Source organism: Pseudorasbora parva, chromosome 3, assembly GCF_024679245.1.
Source record: "Pseudorasbora parva isolate DD20220531a chromosome 3, ASM2467924v1, whole genome shotgun sequence".
NCBI lineage: Eukaryota > Metazoa > Chordata > Actinopteri > Cypriniformes > Gobionidae > Pseudorasbora > Pseudorasbora parva.
The window spans coordinates 29,180,737-29,206,540 of record NC_090174.1 but is presented as its reverse complement, the minus strand read 5'-3'; the positions used below and the strand labels follow the sequence as shown (position 1 = coordinate 29,206,540).

General features: G+C 37.4%; 2 protein-coding genes across 8 annotated transcripts; one reads left to right on the top strand and one right to left on the bottom strand.

Moving 5' to 3' along the window:
* The first annotated feature begins 206 nt into the window (after positions 1 to 206).
* On the top strand, positions 207 to 20,068 carry rufy3 (RUN and FYVE domain containing 3). Of its 7 annotated transcripts, XM_067438324.1 has the most exons (20): positions 554 to 684; positions 3,165 to 4,003; positions 6,969 to 7,028; positions 8,371 to 8,544; positions 8,887 to 9,004; positions 9,089 to 9,190; positions 10,662 to 10,785; positions 10,913 to 10,977; positions 11,086 to 11,151; positions 11,256 to 11,325; positions 11,842 to 11,934; positions 12,125 to 12,208; positions 12,333 to 12,500; positions 13,032 to 13,129; positions 15,653 to 15,772; positions 17,043 to 17,166; positions 17,259 to 17,308; positions 17,394 to 17,418; positions 17,644 to 17,721; positions 19,400 to 20,068. In XM_067438324.1, the coding sequence occupies exons 2-20, from the start codon at positions 3,826 to 3,828 to the stop codon at positions 19,541 to 19,543; spliced, it is 1,941 nt and encodes a 646-aa protein (XP_067294425.1). In that variant the 5' UTR covers positions 554 to 684; positions 3,165 to 3,825; the 3' UTR covers positions 19,544 to 20,068. The 7 variants fall into 7 exon arrangements, with proteins under 7 accessions (XP_067294423.1, XP_067294424.1, XP_067294428.1 ...); XM_067438322.1 differs by lacking the exon at positions 3,165 to 4,003 and having other exon boundaries at positions 207 to 684; XM_067438326.1 differs by lacking the exon at positions 6,969 to 7,028 and having other exon boundaries at positions 556 to 684.
* A 261-nt stretch (positions 20,069 to 20,329) lies between these two features.
* grsf1 (G-rich RNA sequence binding factor 1) lies at positions 20,330 to 25,567 on the bottom strand. Its single transcript, XM_067438330.1, has 9 exons — positions 25,222 to 25,567; positions 24,993 to 25,134; positions 23,873 to 24,028; positions 23,621 to 23,755; positions 23,386 to 23,524; positions 21,401 to 21,519; positions 20,891 to 20,976; positions 20,589 to 20,724; positions 20,330 to 20,476 (listed from the first exon to the last, which is right to left on the bottom strand). The coding sequence occupies exons 1-9, from the start codon at positions 25,432 to 25,434 to the stop codon at positions 20,421 to 20,423; spliced, it is 1,182 nt and encodes a 393-aa protein (XP_067294431.1). The 5' UTR covers positions 25,435 to 25,567; the 3' UTR covers positions 20,330 to 20,420.
* Positions 25,568 to 25,804: the final 237 nt, after the last annotated feature.

Here is a 25,804-nt window from a genome sequence, read left to right as displayed (position 1 = left end):
AAAATAATTACAAGTAGGCTATGTTATAGACTATAATCAAATTAAAATTATTTTTTTGGAATCATTATGTAACATTAATCAGTTACTATAGGACTGCACACATACAGTCTACTTTTGTGAAGTGTTTGTGAAGTTGTGTTTGTGAGGCTATATTGAGGTAGTGTACCGATGATGATGCTGTTTCTTTAAATGCTCTGACTCAGCTGATCTTGTACGTCACACCAATATGACCAACATGTTTTATTTCTTTATTGTTTTGGCGGAAAATTTAGAAACAACACGGCTAGAGTCGTAATGTATATCTCGTAATGTATACCTATCCTAAAACAGTCTTGGGTAAACACGAGTTTGCATCACACGAGAGCTGAAAGCAATGACGCAGAGAGTGGTCACATGAATTTGAACTGAAGATGGCGGACCAGAGCTCAGGAGCATCGGAGCAGCTAAGCACTGAAGTTTCCGAAACTTTAGTGTCATCTAATGAATTTCTCAGACCCCACGTGAAGGACAGCGATGGACATACAGTCAACAGTCCAGAGGAGTCACTTTCTCCGGCCTCGGTGATTTACTTTAAGGAGGCGCTAACTTATAACTCAAGTATACAGTTTACAAAGACGAGCTCATCTCTTCCTGCACCAGTGCGATATGAATTCCAGATTGAGAAGACTAACAAGAAAACAAGAAGTGAGTATACGGTATGATTGTCTGCATTATGGGTTTATTTAACAGGATGTGATGGTGTCTGATTAACTTAAACATGCAGTTATATTTGACACCCATAGCCTTGTGTTTCAATGTCAACAACACTGCACAATGACAGCCACTGCAGCGTTTATGCAAGTTTGCATTTTGCTGTTCAGTGCCAGTCTCCTTCTTTCTTGGAATGGTCGTTTTTCTTGAATTTTTGACTTCTAACATTAATTAATCAGCAATAAATAATACACCGTAGCACAAATTGTCATCAGCTAGCATGGAAACAACAGCTATTTGTAGATAAATATCCACAATCTTAAAGGGGAAATTTTCATTCAGAATTTAAATTGTCATCATTTACTTAACCTCAAGTTGTTACAAACCTGTAGGATTTTATTTATTTTGCTGAACACAAAATAAGATATATTGAGGAATGTTGATGGACCCCATTGACTTCCATGGTATTCTTTCGCCATACTATGGAATTCAATGGCTACTGTCAACTGTCTGGTTACCCTTATTCTTCAATATCTTCTTTTTTGTTTAGCAGAAGAGAGACATTTATACAGGTTTGGAACAACTTGAGGGTTCGACTTTATTGTCCACAAATAATACACATTTCAGATAAACTCTTTGAGGTCATGTACGTGATGAGCATGAATGCATTATGGGATTAATCTGGAAAGTGTGATAAGATGCTTGTCTAATTGCTAGTGATCTGCCTACCTTGGCAGCATTTTGGGTTTCACGGTTGGAATGCGCATGTGATGCCCAAATCTGCTATCTGTGTAGTTTGTCACTTGGTTTACTGTGTTTTTAAACTTTTGCAGTATAACAGTGATTTATTTTTAGCCCTCTGATGTATGGTGGCCACTACACTGGACAGGTCTTTTAAATGCCATTTTTATCATTTATCATTCATGTTGTCACATCCAAATCACCAGTAATTATTTCCTTTTGTAGGACCACATCCAAATATGCATGCTCCAAAAAGTGACATGAGTATGTTAACAGAATAGCGGTCACATTTGAGAAGCTGAGAATTAGAAAATGCCAGGGTATCGTGTGCCAGAACTGGTTTTATGGTTAAATTCTATTTGTTTAACAATAAAACTAATAAATATATTTTTCACATATTTTATTAGTAGGCTACATACATCACAGGTCATGTCAATGAATATGTCAGTGATTGAAGCAGAATTACAGCACTAGAGAGCATCATATGTCAGGGTTATATTATGCAAATGTACTATTTTTAAAAGTGAAAATATTCTATTTTGGATGCATTGAAATGCATTCACCTTGTTTTTTATTTATGATAACATAATTAACAAAAACAACATGGGTGATGATGAAGTACCAGTACCTCTGGAAAATTCACCATTTTATCAGTTGGAGTATTGAAGTGCAACTTTCTAGAAATGCATACATTTGAAGAAAGGAAAGATTGGAAATTATTATATTCTTGTTTTGTGAAATAAGTGGAAATTATATGTATTCTTTCTTTTGGGATTGCATGCTTCAGAGGGTTAAATCAGAGATAATATATAGCCCATTGTCTCTTTGTTGTTCATTGCATTGTGAATTATCAATGCCTTATTATATCTCACTAAGAACTGCATCAGTGAATGATGACATTACTTTCATATGAAAATCAATTTGGCAAACTATGCTTAGTTTTAAAGAGATACAACACTACAAAGCAAATGTAGTGAATTAAAGAATTCTCTTATGTTGACCAAGGCTGCATTATGATCAAACTAATGTAATATATTGTGTAATATCATTACAATTTAAAATAGTGGCTATTTATTTAAAGATGTAATGTATTCCTGAGATGGAGTTGAAAGCTGAATTTTGAGTATCATTATTCCAGTCTTCAGTGTCACATGATGATCATTCTGAAATCATTTTAATGTTGCTCAAGTAACATTTCTTATTACCAATGTAGAAAACATTTTTGCTGAAACCGTGAAACCGTCTTTTCATGATTAGAAAGTTCAATAGAACAGTATTTATTCAAAATATAAGCTATTCTAATTTTATTCTAGTTTTTTTGCATCCTTGCTGAATAAAAATATTTATTTCTTTAAAATAATTAAAATAGTTAAAATTAAACGGTAGTGAATGTCCATACCCAAAGGTGTTTCACAAAATGTGCCATTAATGGATCGTTTTCATGCTTGAGTGCTTTTCTTTTGTAAATAATTAATGAGGTTTAAATAATAGATTACTTCTAATATTCAAACCCCATTTCACATTACTTTGCATTCGAGTTTCTTTTTTACAAAGGCATTGATTTAAAAAAGGCCTACCTCATCATATATCTACAAAACCGCCCCAAATGGTCAGCAAAAATGGTCTCGCATATTAAGCATTGAGTGTTTCTAGAATTTTAGCACCATGTTTGTTTCACACACAGATTAATGTTACATTAAGTGCCTTCTTGCTCCTCTTACACATGTTAACAGCAGCTTTATAGGCAATGTTCTGGTTCCCAGTCAGTAGGGCTTCCATACTTCTCTTGTTCAGCATATGGATCATTGGCACACACTCATCTGACCGGCCTCTCGGGAACTGTGCACCCTCCACCATCTGCTCACGTGACTCCCACAATCCTCCTCAGCATCATGGCAGCCATCTTGGTCAACACCCTCCCATTTGCAGAGCATGCAGCCAATCCGGAGAATGCAAGCAGCTGGGCTGTAAGGGAGGGAGGGAATGAGAGAGAGAGAGAGAGAGAAAGATACGTCTCTGATTGTAGCTCTGCTGAGGCTCATACAGCATCTCAAACCCCTGGCTGTGCTGAGCCAGAGAGCACTGGAGCCTTTATTCACACAGAGGATTTTAGCTGTCACTGCTCATTCGCAAGACGAGTCCGTTAAGCCCTAGAATAATAGCATCCTTTCTGTCCGATTTGGCGTGGACTGCTGGTTGTTGTTTTTTCCCTTCCTTCTTTCTTTGTTTTCCTTGTCTCTATTTTTTCCTTCATCCTTTGTGCTGGAGAAGACTCGTACTTGGACTGGATTTTTAAAAACAAGTCATTATTTCTATTCCCTGCACCTGACTCTTTTGCTGACGGCCGCCATTGTAAGTGTTGTTGTCGTCGCAGCAGCTATCAGCTGAGTCACTATGTCTGATCTGACGCCCCAGAGCGATGCCCCCACCCCCACTACTGACAAGATCACACAGGCTGCCAGAGAGACCATCTACCTATGCAACTTCCGCGTGTCGGTGGATGGAGAATGGCTGTGCCTGCGTGAGCTCAACGATATCTCGCTCACACCAGATCCCGAGCCGGCTCATGAAGGTAGGCGCGCACAGCATCACTAGGCCTCCGTTGCTCTTATCGTACTGGGCGGTGCTGGCCCAACCTTCCACCATCATGCTCTCGGCGTTCCCACTGGCCTGCCTGGAAATGTAGTTTTTATGGAACACAAGTGGTTGTGAAGGTTTGTTTCCCACTGAATGATTTGAATGAAGCTATTCATACGCAGTTTTGTAGTTAAGTTGTCTAATTAAATTGTCACGTCGAACAAATTAAGCATGTGCATCACACTTGGGAAAATCCACCAGAATGAAAGTGTTATGAAATGATATAAATAAATCAGTTTTTGACAAACTGTAGCTCTTATTAAGATTATTCTATTGATTGTAAGATTAAGTGGATGATTGATCCATATATTTTTAAAAAACTATAAAGGCCTGTTCACACCAAAAATGATGACTGTAAAGATAACTTTAGGGATAATTATATTAGCATTGGACGGTAATGTTCTGTTCTTAAAGCTTCACAAGCTCTTTAATGTCAGGTTGATTCTGATTGGCTGTCAATGTTTTTTTTTTTTAAATTGTCAGCTGGAAAAAAGTCTGAAAGTGATTCCTATGACATTGTTCCTCTCTGTGTTTATCAGTATCGATATAGCTGTGCTATGGACTTCCCTGTTCTCAGAATGATTTTTGAAATTTTATTGTTATCGTCCTTGATGTGAACAGGCCTTAACAAATTACAATATAGTTTAATGCAACCCCCCCATTTTGTACTAACAATAAAAGACATTTTACAAAATTTCTTGCCTTTTTTTTTTTTTTTTATTCATTCACTTTTATAAAGAAAAATATTTAAGGCACTAATACATATACATAATACATTACAATACATTTAGTAGTGTTGACTTGTGGTCAGAGCTCACAGTTGGTCTGCTAATCCAGTGCATTGCTGGAGAGTCACGACTTACTGTGCCAAAGGTTAAAAGAGGACATCAGGAAGCACAATGCTGTTGCCTTCGAAACGGGTCTGAGATTCTTACTCAATCAAATGTCTTAAAGGGATGTTATCAATTGGCATTAGAGAGATATGACCAGAATCTACACTTTAATAGTCTAATGTGATTTCTGTGCATTGAGTGAGGAGGAAGCGGGCATATAGCAAGAAAAGGAAAAGAAAACATTATCTGATTTGTCTAGTCGTTGTTTGTTGGTCATACATTTCTAAGAATTGCAACACCTGTGTGGCTTATTTACCTTCTCACTATAACATTGCTGTAAACATATGACATAAAAATGTAGATTTTAGTTTCACACAAGTTTCCAGAGCCAAATGAAGTCGAGACAGCATCATTTTTCAAAGATTTATCCAGTGTTTTCTTCATAGATGTTTTTTAATGTTATCCTCAATGAATCCACTGCAAATCATTCAATATTGGTTAGTTGGCATTTTTCCCATGGTCTGTTTCACTGCATGCAGGTGTTTCTTTGTAATGTACTTGATGTGCTCTGCCTCATTAAGTGTAATTTATGGTTTGATTTGAATCTTTGTTTCTTTTTCTTTTCCCCTCACAGCTAAGCGACATAGAAGATCTTAAAGGGATAGTTCACCCAAAAATGAAAATTAGCCTATGATTTACTCACCCTCCCTCTAGCCATCCTAGGTGTATATGACATTCTTCTTTCAGACAAATAAGAGCGGAGTTATGTTAAAAAAAGTCCTGGCTAATCCAAGCTTTATAATGGCAGGAGTTGTTGCTCTGTTTTTGAAGTCCATAAAAATGCATCTTTCCGTCATATAACGTGCTCCACACGGCTCTGGGGGGGGGGGCCAATAAAGGCCTTCTGATCGATGCGTTTGCGTATGAAAAATATGCATATTTAAAACTTTTTTACAGTAAAGTCCATGGAAAGGTGTTGAAAGTGCTTTCTCTGAGTTCATGATGCGTACGTGATGTCTGATGAGCGTAAATGGTAGCATAAGCATTTGAACGGCAGAGGCATTTCAACACTTTTCCCATAAACTGAATACGGAAAGCGATCGGCCGAAACGTTACATTATAAAGTTTTAAATACTGATATTTTTCTTACACAAACACATCAATTCACTTCAGAAGACATTTATTAACGTCCCGGAGCCTTGTGAAGCACATTATTTGACGGACAGATGCATTTTTATGGCTTCAAAAACAGAGCACTGCTATTATAAAGCCTGGAAGAGCCAGGACTTTTATAATATAGCACCGATTTTATTCTTCTGAAAGTAAATCATGGGCTAATTTTCATTTTTGGGTGAACTATCCCTTTAAATGGATAGTTCATCCAAAATAAAATTCCTGTCGTCATTTACTCACCCTCATGTTGTTCCTAATCTGTATGACTGACTTAAGTCTGTGGAACATAAAAGACGATATTTTGAAGATTGTTAGTATCAGGATGGTTTTGCTTACCATTAACGGAGAGGAAAAAAAAATCTCAAAGTAACTTGTATTGTGTTCCACAAAAGAAAGTCTCACAGGTTTTGAGTGACATGAAGGTGAATAAACATTCCCTTTTTGTCTAACTATCCTTTTAAAGCTATAATAAACATGATAATATTTCTAGTGCTGTGGAAAAACAGGAAATATTACATTATTTCTTGAGGCCTTCTGTCAAACAAATCGATTTAGATAAGATGCAATGAGTCTTCTAGGACAAGAAGAGCATTATTTGAGCGCCTTTATCTAGTGTAGTCAAATTAATTCATAGTAACTGTCTTCCGATCCAGACACATTATAGTGGTTCTTAATGACCATCAACACTCTGGTTGCTATTATTAGTCTCTGTGATTCTGCGCTGATTTTTGCGCTAATGTATGACAGTGAGATGAGAGTGAGCTTGGCTCTGCAGAGAAGAGTCTACACCCAAATATCCTACAACATGATGTCTCTGCTTTGGTTTACTCCCATGATGTGCATGACCCAATCCTTTTCTGCTTTTTTTTCTGTTTTCCATTGCCTTTTGCAAAGACTCATGGGAGGATTTCACAGATTTGGTGGAGCAAATGCAAATGCTTGATGAGTTTAAAGGTGCGTATGGTGGCATCACTCTCCCCAGTCCACCTCATCCCCGCCTCGGGCACCATCCTAAAACCACAGCAGGCGTGGCCGCGCGGCCCTGTCTTTACAGAACCAGCCTCCCTGAACAGCACATTCGCACCACAGCTTCTGAAGCTTTGCCTTTTTCATGTTCTTTTGTTGTTTTCTTTATCAGTCTCTTTTTTTCAGTGTCTTATCTCCCTCCCTGGCTGGATGTTTCCGTTAATAGCTTTTGTGTCTGTGACTTTTTGTTAATGCTAGCTATCCTTGTAGCTAGCAAAATATCTGGCTACCATTTGGCTGGATTGCTCTTGTCTGGCCTGTTTTTTTTTTTGTTTTTTTTTCGTGGCTGTTTCACTGCCCCACCCCATCCTCTGGCTGATTTGACTTGTTTATCGCATGGTTTTACCAGCATTCACGCTATCAATTTCTGGTTAGATCAACTTCAGATTTAGAGCTTCTAAAAGACATTAAATATTTATGATTCAGAGACCTAAGACAATCTCTGTCTGTTTTTTTAGTTAGTGTAAACTTTGCCTTGAATAGCTCTGGTTTGACTCACTCTTTCCTGTGTGACTTTGTGAAGCTATACACAAAGGTCTTTCATTCATACCTGTTGAAAGCTGTCTGTTGGCTTTCCCGTTAATTTCATGAATTTTGAATGTCTTTATTTTTGTTTTTGAATTAGCAATTCAGTACAATAATATCAAGGTTGAGTGTTCTTGTGTGCGTCTGTTTCTAACACATCTTGACTGCCTTAGTCTGACATGAATGACTAATGAGATCCCATAGAGTGACATGACTTACAGCCGGGATCATATTCTTACTGTCTGACAAGCAACAGTTGTAAGGGACTATTATAAATCGATCAGTGAGCATCTGGCTTAACAGACATAGGATTGAGAGTCTTGATGATGAAATGATTGCATTACTGTGGGTGTGTTTGGTATCAGACAGGGTGAGGCTTGAGAATTAAACTTGAAAATGAATTCAGAAAAAAAAAAGTTGTGATGCATTGTAAAGTTGGCTTGAGATGATTCTGAAAACAGCCACAAAAAAAAACAATAATCTGTTCTGTCAATATGCCCTTTTGTTTGAAAATTTCATGTTGGATTAGCATCAGTCCGTATCTGATGGATTTTTAAATGGCATAAACCAGAATTTCTTAATTCATTTATTTTTTGTCAGGTTTAGAGGAAACCAATGGAAAGCTCTCTAGTCAAAACTCTCATATTCTGCTCTCATATCACATTATATACTGTGTGTAGGAGAAGTCACAGTGAGACAATTGTATCATATCTAACATAATGTTTGTATATCCTTTTTATTCCAGATCCCAAAGACCCTATTGCCATTGAGAGGCTTAACCTGATGAACATGGCCAAGCTGAGCATCAAGGGATTGATCGAATCTGCATTGAACCTGGGACGCACACTGGATTCAGACTATGCCCCGTTGCAGCAGTTTTTTGTCGTCATGGAGCACTGCCTGAAACACGGACTTAAAAGTAAGTGGAAAAATCCTAACCACAATTCCACTGTCCATAGAGTAACCTCTGGTCATCATTTGTGTCCCTCATGATCATGTTATTATTACATATATTCATTAATTTTGACAATTACTGATTGCACAGTACTTTGGTGTGTTGTGTATTCCAGTTATAATCCCATAAGTGCAGTGTACCAGTATGTTGTGTTTTGTAATGCTTGACAGTTATTGTGCAACTACACAGTGGTAAGGACATTTAATGTACAGTACAGTACAGTCCAACCAAGTCTTTAGCAGGTTTATTTCTTTGTCTCAGTCTGTCTAAAGGGTTTCCTTTTCTAAAGATCTCTTGTTTTTTTAGGTAAGAAGACATTCCTTGGTCAAAATAAGTCTTTTTGGGGTCCTTTGGAGCTTGTAGAAAAGTTGACTCCAGAAGCTGGTGAGATCACAGCCAGTGTCAAAGACCTTCCTGGGCTCAAGTAAGAAAAATGTCTTCAACCTGAACGTGGCGTTTATTTTACATATGCTGTGTATCGAAATCTGAAGTTGTTCTTTTATCTCAGAACCCCGTTAGGAAGAGGCAGAGCATGGCTTCGCCTGGCCTTGATGCAGAAGAAGCTCTCAGATTACATGAAGACCATCATCAACCGAAAAGACCTTCTCAGGTATAGTTCCTGCTTTTGGTCTGTAAAGGGGGGGTGAAACACTGTTTCAGTCAATCTTATGTCAATCTTGAGTACCTATAGAGTAGTATTGCATCCTTCATATCTCCGAAAAGTCTTTAGTTTTATTATATTTATAAAAGAAAGATAGGCTGTACCGAGTCTTTCTGGAAAAAAACGAGCGGATGGAGGCGTATCGTGTGGGCGGAGCTAAAGAATGACGAGCGCGCACAGCTGTTGCATTGATAGCGTCTGAAAGCAGTGACATCCCGGCTCAAGCGTTAAGAAAAGAAAATGTTACTCTAATAAACCATGGCTATCAATCAGATTCAACTAATACATACATGATCCAGAATCAGATCCGGAGGATGAAATAAATTAAACAGGAGAAGCAGCAACATCAGGACGTCTGTCTCTGGTATGTACTGTATTTAGTGGCTTCTCAACATTTGTGTGGGTTTACTCGTGGTTTATGATGACATGATTTGGTTTATAGACTATTGTATGCGACTAAACCTTAGCAGTAGCAAGCAAAACAATTTTGCACGTCAGACTATTGTAACGTTATACATAGAATGACAATGGAGTAGCGCATTTGAATGACGAAGCACGCTTTGTGAGAAAGCTAGGTTTATGTTTGGGTGGCTTTACAATAATCAAACTGACACCTATAATGGTCAGCTAAACAAATGTATTTAAACACACCATAGATCGCATGCTCTATTGATAAATTAACTGTAATGTTACACAATCGTGTTGTTTACTGATGTTTACTTACACGATGATAGCCGACATCATAGACGTTTGCAGCAGTTTTACTCACCGCCTGCTTCCAAAGTAGGACCGAACCTTTATTGCTGGTGCCGCTCCGTCAAAAACACACTTCTCTTGGTAACATTGTTGATTTCGTGAAGTCCTGTGACAGCAGTGACCCTGGAGATCCACTTTTGCAACACGACTGAAGCGATGTTGTGAAGCTTCCCGTCATTTCTGCGTTCAAATCGGTTCAAATGCAGCGCTGCCTTCCCGAAATGCTATGCGGGTGGGTTAAAGTTGTTTGACGTCACCCATTGGAATAAAGAGGAGTGCGGCGCGACAGAAGTGTTGCACTGATGAGTGGATCTGCACCATTAGAGCAGTGTTGTTGGGCAAGCATTTGCTCTTTCGCTCTAGTCACGCGCGCACGCACCCTTCCGGGAGAAGAGCCCATACGAGGACATTCCGCTCTGTCGACGTCAAGCAAACTCATACTCGAAAAAAACTCTCCGAAACTTTTAAGAAACCGGAAGGAGTATTTTTGACAAAGAAATACTCCATCAAACGTCCAACTTCGTGTTTGAAACTTTGTCTATGTTTAGGATGGGAATCCAAGTCTTTAACAGTGTAAAAAGATCAGTATGCATGAAACAGCATTTCACCCCCACTTTAATTATAAAAAGCTGTAATTAATATTTGCTGCTGTTGTTTTCCTCAGTGAATTTTATGAGCCCAACGCTCTTATGATGGAAGAGGAAGGGGCAGTGATCGCTGGGCTGTTGGTGGGCCTGAATGTCATTGATGCTAACTTGTGTATGAAGGGAGAAGACTTAGATTCACAGGTTAGTTATTTTCTTCTGAACATGATCACTGGAGGACAACTGATGCTTAAACAAATCATTTTGCTTGCCAAAAAGGGAATTTATTTGTTTTTGCAGGGTAATAAGATCTCCTTTACTATTTTTATAGGTTGGAGTCATAGATTTTTCCATGTATCTGAAAGATGGTGCGCATAGTAGCAAAAGCACAGAGGGGTGAGTCTGTTCAACTTCCTCAATGAAAGCTAGATGTTTTAGTCTGAAAGCTTTTGGACTCATTTTGAAAAGCTTGGTGCTGCTTCTAAAGCTGCTCTTTGCTTGCAGCGATGGACAGATTACAGCTATTCTTGACCAAAAGAATTACGTGGAGGAACTAAACAGACATTTAAGGTGAAGTTACCTTACCCAACATCTGTGGGTTGTGTTTTTAAGTAGTTGCTCATTTGGAAAGCATTTGTAATCTCACGTTGTCACTCTAAATTCCCCTTACTCAGTGCGTCAGTGAATAATCTGCAAGCCAAAGTGGATGCGCTTGAAAAGTCCAACACAAAACTTACAGAGGAGGTGGGTTATAAGTATATCTTAATGGATAACTGAAGTACTGAAATACATGACTGATAAATGATTTAAATGAAACGGCACTGAATTCACACTACCATTCAAAGGATTCTCTAAAATAAGTTTTTTTTTATGTTCACCAAGGCTGCGTTTATTTGATCAAAACAGTAAAATTGTGAAATGCTATTACAATTCAAAACTGTGATGGAAAAGTGACATTTCTTCAGTCATTAATCCAGTTCAGTCACATGATACTTCAGGAAATCATTTTAATATGATCTGATTTGCTGCTCTTCAAAACATTTTCTCATTATTATCAATGCTGAAAACACTTAATAGTTTTGTGGAAACTCTGGTACATTTCTCAGGATTCTTTGATGAATAGAAAGTGTAAAAAAAAAAAAAAAACGTAAATCTTTTGTAGATTTATAAATGTTTACTGTAACTTTTGATCAATTTAATGTGTCCTTGCTCAAAAGTATTACTTTCTTTCCAAAATATAATACAATTCTTGTTACTTAGCTTGCTGTCGCAAACAACAGGATCATCACTCTGCAGGAGGACCTGGAAAGAGTGAAGGAGGAAAGTTCCTACTTAGTCGAGTCTAGTCGCAAGGTGAACAACATTGTGTTGAACACAGTTAACAATCATTCAGTCAAACAATGACTGACTGCATGTTACTTATTATTTAAAAGTTAACCACAAGCTTACTTTTGTAAGCACATATTGAGTTTACAGCCTGCACTATAGTTTTGGTTGGCGGTTTGCTCTGTGGTCTGATATTTGTCCTTTGTTCCTCCTGAAGGCATCAAGGGCAGATGGTACTGCAAACGGTCAAGTTCTTGGGGAAACTCGCAAACAGCTCAAAGAGGAAACTCAGCTCAGACTGGTGAGTAAAACATTAACCCCTGTGTGAATTGCCCTGTTCAGCTTCTAAATCATTTTTGATGTGGGGTCTTTAAAAAATTGTGTCAGAATTCTTTCAAGGAGAAGTCTTACCAACCTGTGTGTAGGATGTGGAGAAGGAGCTGGAGGTGCAAATAGGGATGAAGCAGGAGATGGAGTTGTCTATGAAGATGCTTGAGAAGGACATCTGTGAAAAACATGACGCTTTGGTGGAGCTCAGACAGCAGTTAGATGACCTGCGTACACTCAACCATGAGCTCTCCGTTAAGTCACAGGTACGAAAGACACTTTCATTAAAAAGCAAGCTTTTCACAATTTACAGGTTTAAGAGAGGAGCTGCTTCTCAAGTCCCAACGAAACACACTCTTTTTATATTTTATTTATTTATTTATATATATAGACATACAAAAGCATTGTGTAAGCATCCATATTAGCAGTTTAGTCTATGTTGGAGACAACACTTTGATTTGACACACTCAATTTAAATTAAAAAGTAAAGTAGATAAATGGTGCCTAGTGACATAGTGTTGAACTAGGCAGAAAATGTTTTAAAATTTACCACATTAAGCAACAGAAAATAATGGGGGTTAACTAACCATCCATTGTTTAATAATGAAGAACTTTTGAATGAATTTATCTGAATCTGAATCCTGCTGCTGCTTCACATGGCTTTTATATGTGAAATTGTTAATAAGATGAATAACATTACAATTACATATATACAGTTTTCATTTAGTGTAGCAAAACTGCATTTTTTTTTGATGCAGCATGTTATTGGTGTGTGTTTGTGTGCGTCTGGCTTGTAGAGCTCAGAGACCAGCACAAAACAGAAGAGTGACATCATCAGCCGCTTGGAGGAGAAAACAAACCAGATGGGGAGCATTATTAAACAGCTGGAGAGCAGGTGAGAGAGCCAAAATACATCAGCACAGCATTAACACAAAACATGGATACTATACAACAGGGCACTAGTAAAGAAACCACTTTAATACACCCCCTTTACATTACAAAATATATTATTAGCATCATAATTCTAGAGCTAAGTTAAATTCCAAAGAAAGTCTGACTGTCTGTACAAAGTCAAGTGATGTTATTTTATCTCTGACCTAGAAAAAGTAATACTAATACCTTATTTTTTTATTTAATATATTGTTATTACATTGACTCAAAATTGATTAAGGACAATTTATATGTTTAATATTTATATAAACTGTGTATATTTATACATTAACATTAAAGGTGCAGTTTCAGCCAGCTAGTGGTTGAAATGGGTACTGCAGTCCAAATTCAAAATACTGGAGAGGGTTGTTTCTCCCGCCCCACCCTTCTCCGCTCACACGGGTTGCCAGTTTGAGAACACGAGCACAATTGACAGTGAAAGGTGATGTGCCTTAAACTGTAAGTTTATGAGTTGATTTTTCTGCATTTTAATATGCCTCTGTTCATAATTTTTTAGATGGATGTCAAGGCTTTTTAATCGGGTATAATCTGTGATCTCTGATCTTCGTTTCCATGGTTTCCATAGCTACAGTACGCTAAGTTTTCTGCCAACTGGCAACCCGGGTTGTTGAAATACTATTGGGTAAATCGCCAGTGGGCGAGATCACACAGATCAAAACAAAAACCGACATGCCACCGTAGAAGACACATTTGAAAGTAGAACAACTGGCCATAGCAATGTTTTCCATCCAGACAATTATGTAAACTCTGCTTGTATCCGAAATATCTGCAAACATGGTATTTTTATGCTTTATTAGAGTAAAAAAAGACATACATCACCTTTTACCTACATTAATAAATGCTTTAAGTGATTATAATTAATGATTTATTAAAAGTTGATGATATTGATCTAAAGTTAACAAATTTGACCATATTGGAAGTCATAGATTTTGTAGTCATAGATTTTGACTCAGAGATTTTCAATGTGGACTTTGAACCCACTGTTAATAACAAATGTCCAATGGTGGACTGTTCAGGGTGGGCATATTTCCTCTGATCGGTGATCAAGAATGATCATGGCAAAAACAGAGAGCAAATCACACATATAGTCCTTTCTTTAATGTTTCAGTTCTTAGAGAAACATTGCTACCTCCCACAGGTCATCAACGGTCTGTTTCTAAAATAACTTCTGCTCTCTGTCTCTGTCTTCTCTTAATCCGTTCTTTGCATTTACCTGTTCATTTGACATTGGTTGCATGCTCATTCTCTTGTGTTTCTACTCATTTTTCCTGAGCAGTGAGAACGACATGGCTAAACAGGCACGAAGCTTGAACTCAACTGCTGGAAAACTCCTTCAGAGGCAGCAATAAAATGATCGCAAACACCGAATAGTTTCCAAAAAAGCCTAAATTAAAGAAGAAAAAAAAAAACAGATCTTCAGTTTGATTTCGCATAACATAGATGACTAGGGTATTTATTTTATTACTTGGTTTCAGATCCATTGCCGTTATTTTGTCTTGAAACCGGACTGAAAACTACAGATCTTGCTTCTGTCACCTCTAATTTTTCAATATTGTACGCTTGATCCAGTGCTTTTGTCTCTAGACTCCCTCTGTATGTTTTAACCCAAGTAAAATGCAGCTGTTTCGGCCAATCTTAGAACAAAGATGGCAAACGTACATTTTAAGTAATGGAAGTGCATCTCTCTTATATCTCTACTTCTCAATACTGAAAAAGCGGATAGCTGGATACTTCTCAAAGTTGTCATTATAAAAACCATAAAACACTTCAGTCCAGCACGGGGAAACATTCCTAACAAAAACGTACAATCGTTTTATACTCTATATGATAGTATGCAACACCATATCGTTCAGTTAATATTGGTTGATCTCTCAAATCTTGGACCTGGATATTTGACCAACTTGCTCAAGTTTAATAATGTTGAGTGCTTTGATGGATGCCCAAGCTAAACAAAAAAAGCTGAATATGTATCTTTCAGGCATATTCAGGAGGTTCTGTTAGCTTTTTTGCAAGAAATGTTGAGTGCAAGATTGCGTGCCTGAATTATTTTACAGCTTATTGTAAACTTAATGAAAATCTGAATTTGATGCAGTGGTAGTTGATGCCAAATGTCAAAGCTTTGGAAAGATATTTGTGACACCAAGCTTTACAGATTCTGCAAAAAGTCTGGATTATGAAATCCTCTAATTTGTGAATGGACTGAAGTGTATGTAGACATAATATAGATGTGAACCGTAGTACAAATATAGCTTAATAAAAAAAAAAATCAGACACTTGTCAGACTGCTTTGTCTTCTTGAGTATTCACAGTTTCTGCTCTAGTCACGTTTCCTCCTGTCCTCTCTAGATGCCTTTTAAGTTCATCTCTCAGTTCTTTTTTATGCTTTTATCATCTTCATTTTTCCATGGCTTTTTAGTTTAGTTAAGTTTTCATTTCACCTCATTAAGTTAATGTGGCCCAACTTCAGATGTAAGAAGGCAGAACGAGAGCGGGACCTGGCGGATGAGGCCAATCGACTGTTCAAGCAGGAGTTTGGGGACAAGATTGCGAGTCTGCAGCAAGAGGTTGAGCACTTACGACGGCAGAGGTACTGAGATTTACTTACTGTTGCAATGTTACAAATAGTGGTCAACCATTATGTTTCATTGACTAATATCTAGAAAGCAAAATATCTTGTTTATTTTTAGATGATTTATTAAAGTTATTTAGGTAGTATTTTTGCAGTAAAATATCCAAAAAACACCAGGCCAGTGTTATATTTTGTTTAGTTGAGTTCTTACAATATCCAAAATGTTTCCAACTATTTGTAAAACTTATATTTTAACCAAGGAGCCGGGACATCTGAGGGAGTCGCCTGTCAATTGCGTCATATCTGCGTTACCCTCGGTTTCTGGTTTTATTCTGCAGAAACGCTTTACTCTTAGCAGTGTGAACAAGTGTCACAGCAGCCGCCAAGCAAAAGCTCAAAGTAACATCATAACATCATTTTAAAAACACTTAAATGTATCTAATATGGTTAACAGAGCTGCTGCCTCCTACTCTTGACTGGAAAAGCAGAAATAGCGCCGGCGACTGCTCCCGTCATAATAAAAGTCCCACCTCTTGCGACCCGTGTGTTGTGTAACAATCACTCCAGCGGCCTTGCTTAGCTCCCTCAACATTCGGTCCTACTCTGCTTCATACTACAGTAATGTTAATAATCACATCCATTAACATGATTTCTGACATGATTGTTTTCCACCAGCTGTGAGGTGAAAACCACGTGTCCCAAGATTCTGCGCTAAAACTTGGCATCATCAAACTACGCCTTTGCTTTGAATACGTGCCCTCTAGCAGACGGACAAATTACATAGTGCAGCTTTAAAGAGGGGGTGAAATGCTGTTTTATGCATACTGAGCTTTTTACACTGTTAAAGACCATTTACAGGTTAATGGTCATTTCTACAAATAGTTCAAGAGTTTGGGGTTAGTTAGGTTAAAAAATATTAAGCAACTGTTTTCAACATTGATAATAATTAGAAATGTTTCTTGAGCATCAAATCAGCATAATAGAACAATAGAGAACAGTTATCATTATGAATGTGTCAGATGATTACACAGCCACCGCTAATGATGTGGAAAATATAATCACTGTCTTATGAAGGAATTATGTTAAAGGGATAGTTCACCCAAAAAAATAAAAGTCTGTCATCATTTACTTACCCTCAAGTTGTTCCGAATCTGTATGTTTTGTTTCTTCTATTGATCACAAAAAAAGATATTGACTCCCATAGTATTTTTTCCTACTATGGAAGTCAATGCTACCATCAACTGTTTGATTGCCAACATTCTTCAAAATAGCTTTCTTGTTGCGATAGGTGGCTTTTGGAACAAGAGATCAAGAAATGTAGAGAGCATCCTGGAGGCCATACTTCTGAAGCTCTGTTAGGAAAAACGCCTCCGCAGAGAGACACGAGACAGCATGTGGAGGACATCAAAAAGGTGAGACCTGCTTTCCACCTATAGCCATTCACTTTCTTTCTTTATATGTAGTGTGGTGTTACCTGGAATTCCTTCTTTTTGTTTTTAAATAGGAGTTAGAGTCTGTCAAAAAAGAAAACAAGTCAAGTCTAAGTTCCAGTTTGTAAGTCTGATCTTAAATGCTGAACCAGTTGTATAAAACTGTAATTATCTACTTAAATGTTATCAAAATTAATTCTTGTTCTCAGGACACTGTCACATGAAGATGAACAGGTACATTTCATCAGTAATTATTCTATTATATATATATATATATATATATATATATATATATATATATATATATATATATATATATATATATATATATATATATATATATATATATATATATATATATATATATATATATATATATATAATTTTATTTATTTATTTTTTATATGAGAGGTTGCCTCCAATAATTTATTGTTATATTCATGAATTTCTCTTTAATAGAACCAGTCTCTTTGTAAAGACGTTGACCCTTCCATCTGCCCAATGTGTGAAAATCAAGACTCCCTGACTGCACCCAAGGTACCAAAGCAAAGCAATCCAACATTAGTCTAAATTAACCCTCATCCTTCCCTTGCATTTTGTAACAAATCCTTCCCTCATGGGTCAAAATGACTTGAAGCCCTAAAATGTCCTGAAAGCTTACTTTAGTCAATACTGACAGAATTATCATTTTGGGGCAAATTATTCCTTTATAAAAAAATTGTGTTGGTTTAACTTAAAAAAGTAAGTAACCTGGTTGCCTTAATTTTTAGTTTAATGAAATTAAAAATTTGAGTTGATACAATAAAGGACATTTGTTTAATAAATAGAAACTCAAAATGTTATTGTATCTGAACCACATAAAAAATTTGATAAATCATGGAAATAGCACTATTTGGCTTGAAAATGATTTCAAAAAGGTCATTGTATTAACTCAATTTTAATTTCAATGAACTCAAAATTAAGGCAACCAGGTAACTTTTTTTATTTTATATTTTTTACAGTGTAGATTTTATCAATAAATAAATAGTAATTTAAGCACATTCTTTTAACTTTCATGCATTTTCACCCTTTTAATTCAGCTCAAAATATCTTATACTCCCCCTACCCCCCTTCTGGCACCGGGCCTGGTTTTGTGTGTTTTCGCTGTATTCACACTGTAAACCAGTGCTGCCTCTCAGTCTTTCTGCCACTCAGTGGGGCGTAATCACAGTCGCTCCAGCTGACGGTGACGTCACGCACATTCCCTCTATTGGATTAACCTACAACCAATCAGAGCAATGAAGCGTCGTATCGTCAAATGTCAACATAGTTCAACTGCACTCTGTTGCCAAGTCCGTGTTTTTTTCCCCTCGGGTTGAAGCAACTATTATGTGATATAGACCCATGAGTGCGAATTTTAGCAGGCAACCTTGCAAAAATAACACATTTTTCCCCTGGAGAACCCCCCGAGAAGCTATTGTTTAGGGCTAGCAGTTGGCGGGTTTTGTTGTAAAAACTTGGCAACCCTGTCTGCACGCGCACTGAAATCAGGCTGGAATACACGATCTTTGCCGGTGTTTTAAAAAAATAAAATAATTTAATGATACACAGAGTACTTACCCAACATGATCATCATTTGAGAGAAATTGTGAAGGTGAATGCATATACAAACAAGCTCTCTGTTTACGATTCAAACAAATATAATCCAAGCCCCTTTGACATGCATGATTATGTTACTGTTGATCATCTGTCTGTCATCGTCTAAAGCCCGTCCTGATGATTTCATTGGTCCGAACAGTTTCTGTTCGGGGATAATTACTCCTCTATGGAGCAAGGCCAGACCGAACTGCCCGACCTAAACATTTTGTGGGTGGGGCTAAGTTCAGCTGGCATCCAGGCTAATGGGGGGGTCAAACTGACCACAAAAAACTCCTTGAATCCAGTCAAAACCAGTGGTGCATTGTGGTTCAAGTGTGACAAAAGTTCTAGGGCCTTGGACCACTCAGATGAACTCTCGAGGGAAGGGTGAGGGTTAAACAGATCGTTGCTTTTTAATATCACATCACTACCAGTCAAACGATTGCAGTCAGTACATTTTAAAGTTTTTACGTTTTAAAGATTTGCTACAAAAGATTTCTGTTTAAAATAAATGCTGTTCTTTAGAACTTGTTAATCAAAGAATCCTGAAAAGATATTTTACAAATGCATTAGAGGTTTGTCTTTTTACCCATTTTAGAGGCAATGCAAGAACTGCAGTGGCGTGTTCTGTGAGAAGTGCATGGCTAATGAACTCCCTCTGCCCTCCTCCATCAACCCTGAGCATGTGTGTGACGACTGCTACTCACAGTTACTGCAGCAGTACGGGTCCTCCCCATCCTGAGGTCCAGCACAGAAGCTTTAACTGTTTATCAACAGAAATGGTGGCTGTACAAAAATTGCACATCCCATTCTGGATCATCAATCAGTGTCAGGCATCTCAATAATACAACATATCAAAAAAATGTTTTGCATACATTTGCCAAAAAGGGATGATTCTTACCAGCTTTTTGTTGGAAATGCTTTAAGAACGATTGTTTCATGATTTCATATACTTCTTGTGGATGAGTGAAGCTGTCCACCAAGTGGATTTATGCTGTTCTTGTACTTAAATTGTCTCCATCAATTAATATTGCAAGATGAAACAATAACAAAACCGATATAAAAAAAAAAATTGATTGTAAAAAGGACTATTTTCAGCTTTTTCAAAACTATGCACAAATTGTGCAAAAAGGATACAATTCAGACATAACAGCATATTATGGAACACTACGTTAAAATGTTATGAAATAATGTAAAGAGATGAAAGGTAGTTTTATGCCTACAATGTATTTTATTCTAATGCAATAAAATTTTATTAATTAATGTGGATTCTTCAGTCTAATCCTGACTTGTACACATTATCAATATATAAATGCATGAACAAACTTTTATTGCAGAATTAAAGGTTGGTGGAATAGCCTGTTGAGCCTGGGATAAACGGCTGAAGTGCATGAAGTTACAAGTACCCCAATGGAACAGGTTATTGTTAACAACATTGGGCACTTCCATTAAACATGACTATTCTGTTAACATTGCTTCAATCTGAAATCAGAAATTAATGTCCGAAAAGAAACAACAGGACAGAAAATATCTGTAAAGTTCACTTTTAATATTGGTTGTATTTATTCTTGTAATATACTCATACATTGGGATGCATTTAAATACAGTTGACTTTCATCCTATTGTTCTTCCCTTGATGCTGATGAATTCAGGAACAACTCAATATATCGCTCCTCTGGATGACAGAAAAACATACAAATAAAAACAGGTTAATCACTTTGTGTTTATCTTTAACATTTTGGGCCACATTGGGTTATTTTAGAAGGTCACAGATATTCATTGCTTACGTATATACTCTCTGTCTTTGGACATGGCTGAAACGGCATCCTGATGTGTTTTAAAGTAGGCTTCTGCCTCACCAGTGGGTCGTCCGTTGGGACTGTACTCTACAAGAACCTTCACCAGTCTGATGGGAGCGAAAAACTGGAACACAAATTACACCTCAGTCATTCAGTATAGGTGATGATCAATGAGGATTTAATAATTGCATAACTTTTAAAACCTGTAATTAATATTACACTCCTCTTGACAGTGAAACACAACAGCATACAAAAAGACTATATCTTATATATTCAATATAACACTTTACCTTTACAATGTCCTCTCCTGTGGCTTCATATGGCAGACCCCTCATGTGAATGAGGTTCTGTGTTGCTGATATTGGGCTGCTGTTTGCTGTGCACAAAATTAAAGTTAGGGTATCTGGCACAGGGTTTTTGTAATTAAATTTAAGGCTTTTCAAGGTCTGCTCAAATAAAACTGATACACTGTGCAAGGTAGGGCAATGTCTATGGTAACATACTAAACTGGAAAATGAGTAAAAACTATGATTTAAACACTTTACAACTTTTTATAAAATCATAAATCATTTAAACCATTAAGTAAAGGGATGCATTTAATATATTTAATTTATAATATATAATACATCCTTGACACTAAAATGTTGAAACTAATTCCAACGTTTTATGACCGTAAATTTGATCAAACTGAACGTAAGACCATAAGGACCCACAAGGTTCCTGAATGGGAGTGCACACAGTATACAACATATGTATTCATATTTAAAGCCTGGTTGTAAAAAGACTAATAAACATCTTACCCGGTTTCATTTTGCGGGGCATGTCCTCAACTCCTGTTATGGAAGCCGAAGACTCATTTCGCGCTGTTCCATACTGGACTTGGATCTCACTTTTCCTGCTGGGAAAAATCTCAACATACCTGCATATGAGGGGGAAAAAACATTTAAGTACATATTCAATCTAAAATATTTTGGCATCAAACAGCTAAATGTTGGTAGTTAGATACCTAAAGTGTAACCTAAAGATAATATACTCAAAAAAAAGTAGTTGGATCTTTGTCATTTCCCTTAAAGGGATCCCCTGGTGTTGAGACTTGTATGGCTTAATATAACATAAATGATGTCTCTTACTGAATTATGTAGTAGAAAACCCATGAAAGATCTACGTTATTTTAAAAAATCGATTTTATATTTGGACCATGGGCGGCGCCATTTTGTTTGTGTTCTAGGTTGATGACGTAGATTGGTTGAACTCCTCAATCAGCTGGCATTACCCGTAGCTATTTTTACCACAACGCAACTCGAAAATTGTTTCAGAGTTAAACAAAACCAATGAATTGCTTTGTAATTGTACTTAAAACACACTCAAACATACATGTGCACACAAACTCACCTACACAAGTCACAAACAGATCGGCGGGCGCGCACACACACCTGACAGACTGCGCTGTCTCAATCAACAGGGGCTGAATCCGAAATCGACCCCCTATACCTTGAAATAGGGCATTATTTGAAGGGACGGCCATTTGTAGTGTTGTCCGACACCATAGTGGACATGTTCGAGTGCCGTCATTCAGTCTCACGTTCACCGCAATAACGAGTGTACAGCCGATTTCCACACAACAGCTGTCCGACTTCACGCACTCGATCGTCTTCATTCACTCCTTCAAGTTGTATTAGTGAACAAAAGTAGCGAAAGTAATTTGTGTCTTAAAAGTGAAAGTTTAAAGATTGAGGTTAATTCACTGAGCGTGCTCAAACTTTAATGCACAAACCAATCCCATGCATCATCACCAAAACATCCTGCCTCTCTTCCTCACGTTAACTTATCCCATCATCCTACCTAGATATTTCCCTCTGCTGGTTACATTAGGCATTACAGTTAATCTACTGCATATCAACAGTCTATCTATGATATCAACACAGGGAATAGTGATGTATGCGCGCACGCAGTGCGTGTGTGTGCGCGCCGATCTGTTCGCGCCTCATATGTGTGTGTGTGTGTGTTCGCGCCGATCTGTTGGGGTGTGTGTGAGTCTGTGTGAGCGAGAGAGTTTGTGTCCACATGTATGTTTGGGTGCGTGAAGTCGGACAGCTGTTGTAAATCGGCTGTACACTGCGGTGCAACGTGATACTGAATGACTGCACTCGAACATGTCCACTATGATGTCGGACAACACTACAAATGGCCGTCCCTTCAAATAATGCCCTATTTCAGGGTATAGGGGGTCGATTTCGGATTCAGCCCCTGTCATGGAGACTGAGCAGCCCAACATCTCGATTGAGACAACGCAGTCTGTCAGGTGTGTGTGCCCGGCCGCCGATCTGTTTGTGTAGGTGAGTTTGTGTGCACATGTATGTTTGAGTGTGTTTTAAGTACAATTACAAAGCAATTCATTGGTTTTGTTTAACTCTGAAACAATTTTCGAGTTGCGTTGTGGTAAAAATAGCTACGGGTAATGCCAGCTGATTGAGGAGTTCAACCACTCTACGTCATCAACCTAGAACGCAAACAAAATGGCGCCGCCCATGGTCCAAATATAAAATCGATTTTTTAAATAACGTAGATCTTTCATGGGTTTTCTACTACATAATTCAGTAAGAGACATCATTTATGTTATATTAAGCCATACAAGTCTCAACACCAGGGGATCCCTTTAAAATACTTATTCAAAGACCGCTGGGCAAACACATTGAACGTTTTCAAAGGAAAAACACATAAATGGTCCTAAAAACCTATATATTTGCATTTTTTTGCATCAAGTATTACTTGAGGATATACCAACCTGTTTCCAATGACTTCTCTGTCTTTCTTTAGTGCCTTTTCAGCTATTTCCTTTGTGGCAAACTGCACAAAAGCGTCACCTGAGTTTCTTCCTTTCCTGTTCAGGACTATTGTAATTCCATCTTCCACAATATCCAACCCTGTTTTGAGAACATCAGAACCGACAAATGAAGCATATGGCTTTTATCAGTCTTTTAAAAGTGTTTTTAAATGTCACATTTTACATGATCTCTCACCAGAGAAAAACTGAATGATGTCTTTCTCTGTACAGCTGAAGGGAAGCCCTCTGAGTCGTACCACTCCATCTGACTCCGTAATCGGCTGTGTAGCCTTTAATATGGCTTCAGCATCTTTGTTTGTTATCTCATACACTGAAACACATGACACCAGTGTTTGCTGTATATGAGCTCTATGTACAACTGGACACATGATAAACACACACAAAAAACATATTTAAAGTATAGGTTATTTATTCAAATTCTGCTTACCCTCAACATAGCGCTGCCCCAGGTAATGCTTGTGCTGATCCAATGCTTTGCAAACGTCCTCCTCGTGGTCCAGCTCAATGAATGCCTGACCTGTCGGCCTGCCGTTCCTGTTGTGAATTATATGGATCCCCTGAACTCCACCTCGAATCCTACAATCTGCAACCCCAAAAAAATCTGATTCAGAACATCTTAAGGTTTTGTAGTCTTCATTTCTAAATTACTTGAATTTATAAGGCCTCTGAATTATAATAATAATGATAGTTTATACTTTTTAAGCAAGTACAAGGCATTTTAGTATAATTTTAATGGCATCCACATTCAGGTTGTGGAACATGTTTGTCTGGCTATCACCAGACCAAGCTCAATTTATGATTGAACATTGGTCTGGGGAGTCTGCTCTGTATTTTCTACTGCACAAGAGGAGTGATAAACGAGCATAATTCAAATGACTCTGTACGCAATTGGATAGTCCTTCAACCAATCAGACCACAAGAGGCGTGATCAACAGGCAATGACCCATCGCTTCTCTAACTGTCATCGTGTTAAACCAGCCAATAGCGAACCAGGTGGATAAGCCAGTCTGTGATTGGTTCCCACAAAAGTGTAACAGAAGCAGTAGAAATTGATGTACAGGTTTCCAGAGTTGCAGGGTAAAATCAAATCGCTAGCAGATCAGGCTGGGTTTACACAGTCTGGGAACATGTATCTTTTTGCTGTGAAATTGAATGATTTAAAAAACGCTATCAATATTTAAAGAGGAACTTTTACTGGACTTAAGCAATTTGATTATCTATACATACAAATAATAGGAAAATGTAAGCATCAAATATGATATAACAGACTTTCGAGGAATGTTTATTTGTACAACTCGCACAGCATCATAGACCAAAACATAACAAAAAAACATTTGCAAACTTTTAAAAAATATTTTATTTCATATATTTTGTTCAATAAACGGTTTAATTTAAAAGTAAAAAATAAAAAAGTAAAAGTTTTTTTTCTGACGCATTTTAAGTCTGGCTTTTCAAGGTTAAAATATCTTCAATTTACCTAATCCGGTAGGGGAACAACATAATCTCTTCAAAATTACTTCTGAGACCGAAAGAGCAAAAACAAGTACCAGAAAAGAAGCTCATCAAGTCCTCTGGAGTACATGACCAGGGAAGCCCCCTGACCTGGACGATGAACACTTCCTTTGCACGGACCTCTTCATCAGGGGTGTATTCGGGTAGAGGTGGGTACTCATCTTCTTTGGACGGTGCCTAAAACATTAAAGGAATGGTGTCAGGAGAAAAGAGTCTACCAGTAAATTGTGTCATAAATTGTTTGTACATAAATGTACCACTTACCTCAGTGGACAGGCTTCTTTGATATAATGTCCATGGATGCTTGACTTCAAGGTCTGCTAAATATCTCGCTGAACATGAATGAACATTTCGACCTCGTGCTGTAACCTGCGCAGTTTTAATATGATTCAGGGTCTCCAGGCATGGGAACTGCTGCTGTCTCCTGACACAACGAACAAGAGAGAACAAAAGCGCGCTTCTACTGAATGCAGACATATTGTACTGTACACAATTTCACCTTTAAACATGCATGAAACCTAAAGTAAATATACTAACACGGTATGTCAAGCTCAGTTGCCCCTCAAATCACGTTGACCTACTGCGTCAGAGGACAACATGACGTCACCAACACACGCCTCTGTCGGGCTTGACAAACCTTTCAAAATAATAGTTCTCCGTAATTGTAGTTCAAAACAGCAAAATACGCTTTGGATATATATATATATATATATATATATATATATATATATATATATATATATATATATATATATATATATATATATATATATATATATATATATATATATATATATATATATATATATATATATATGTTGCTGTTGTTGTATTGACGCTAAAATAA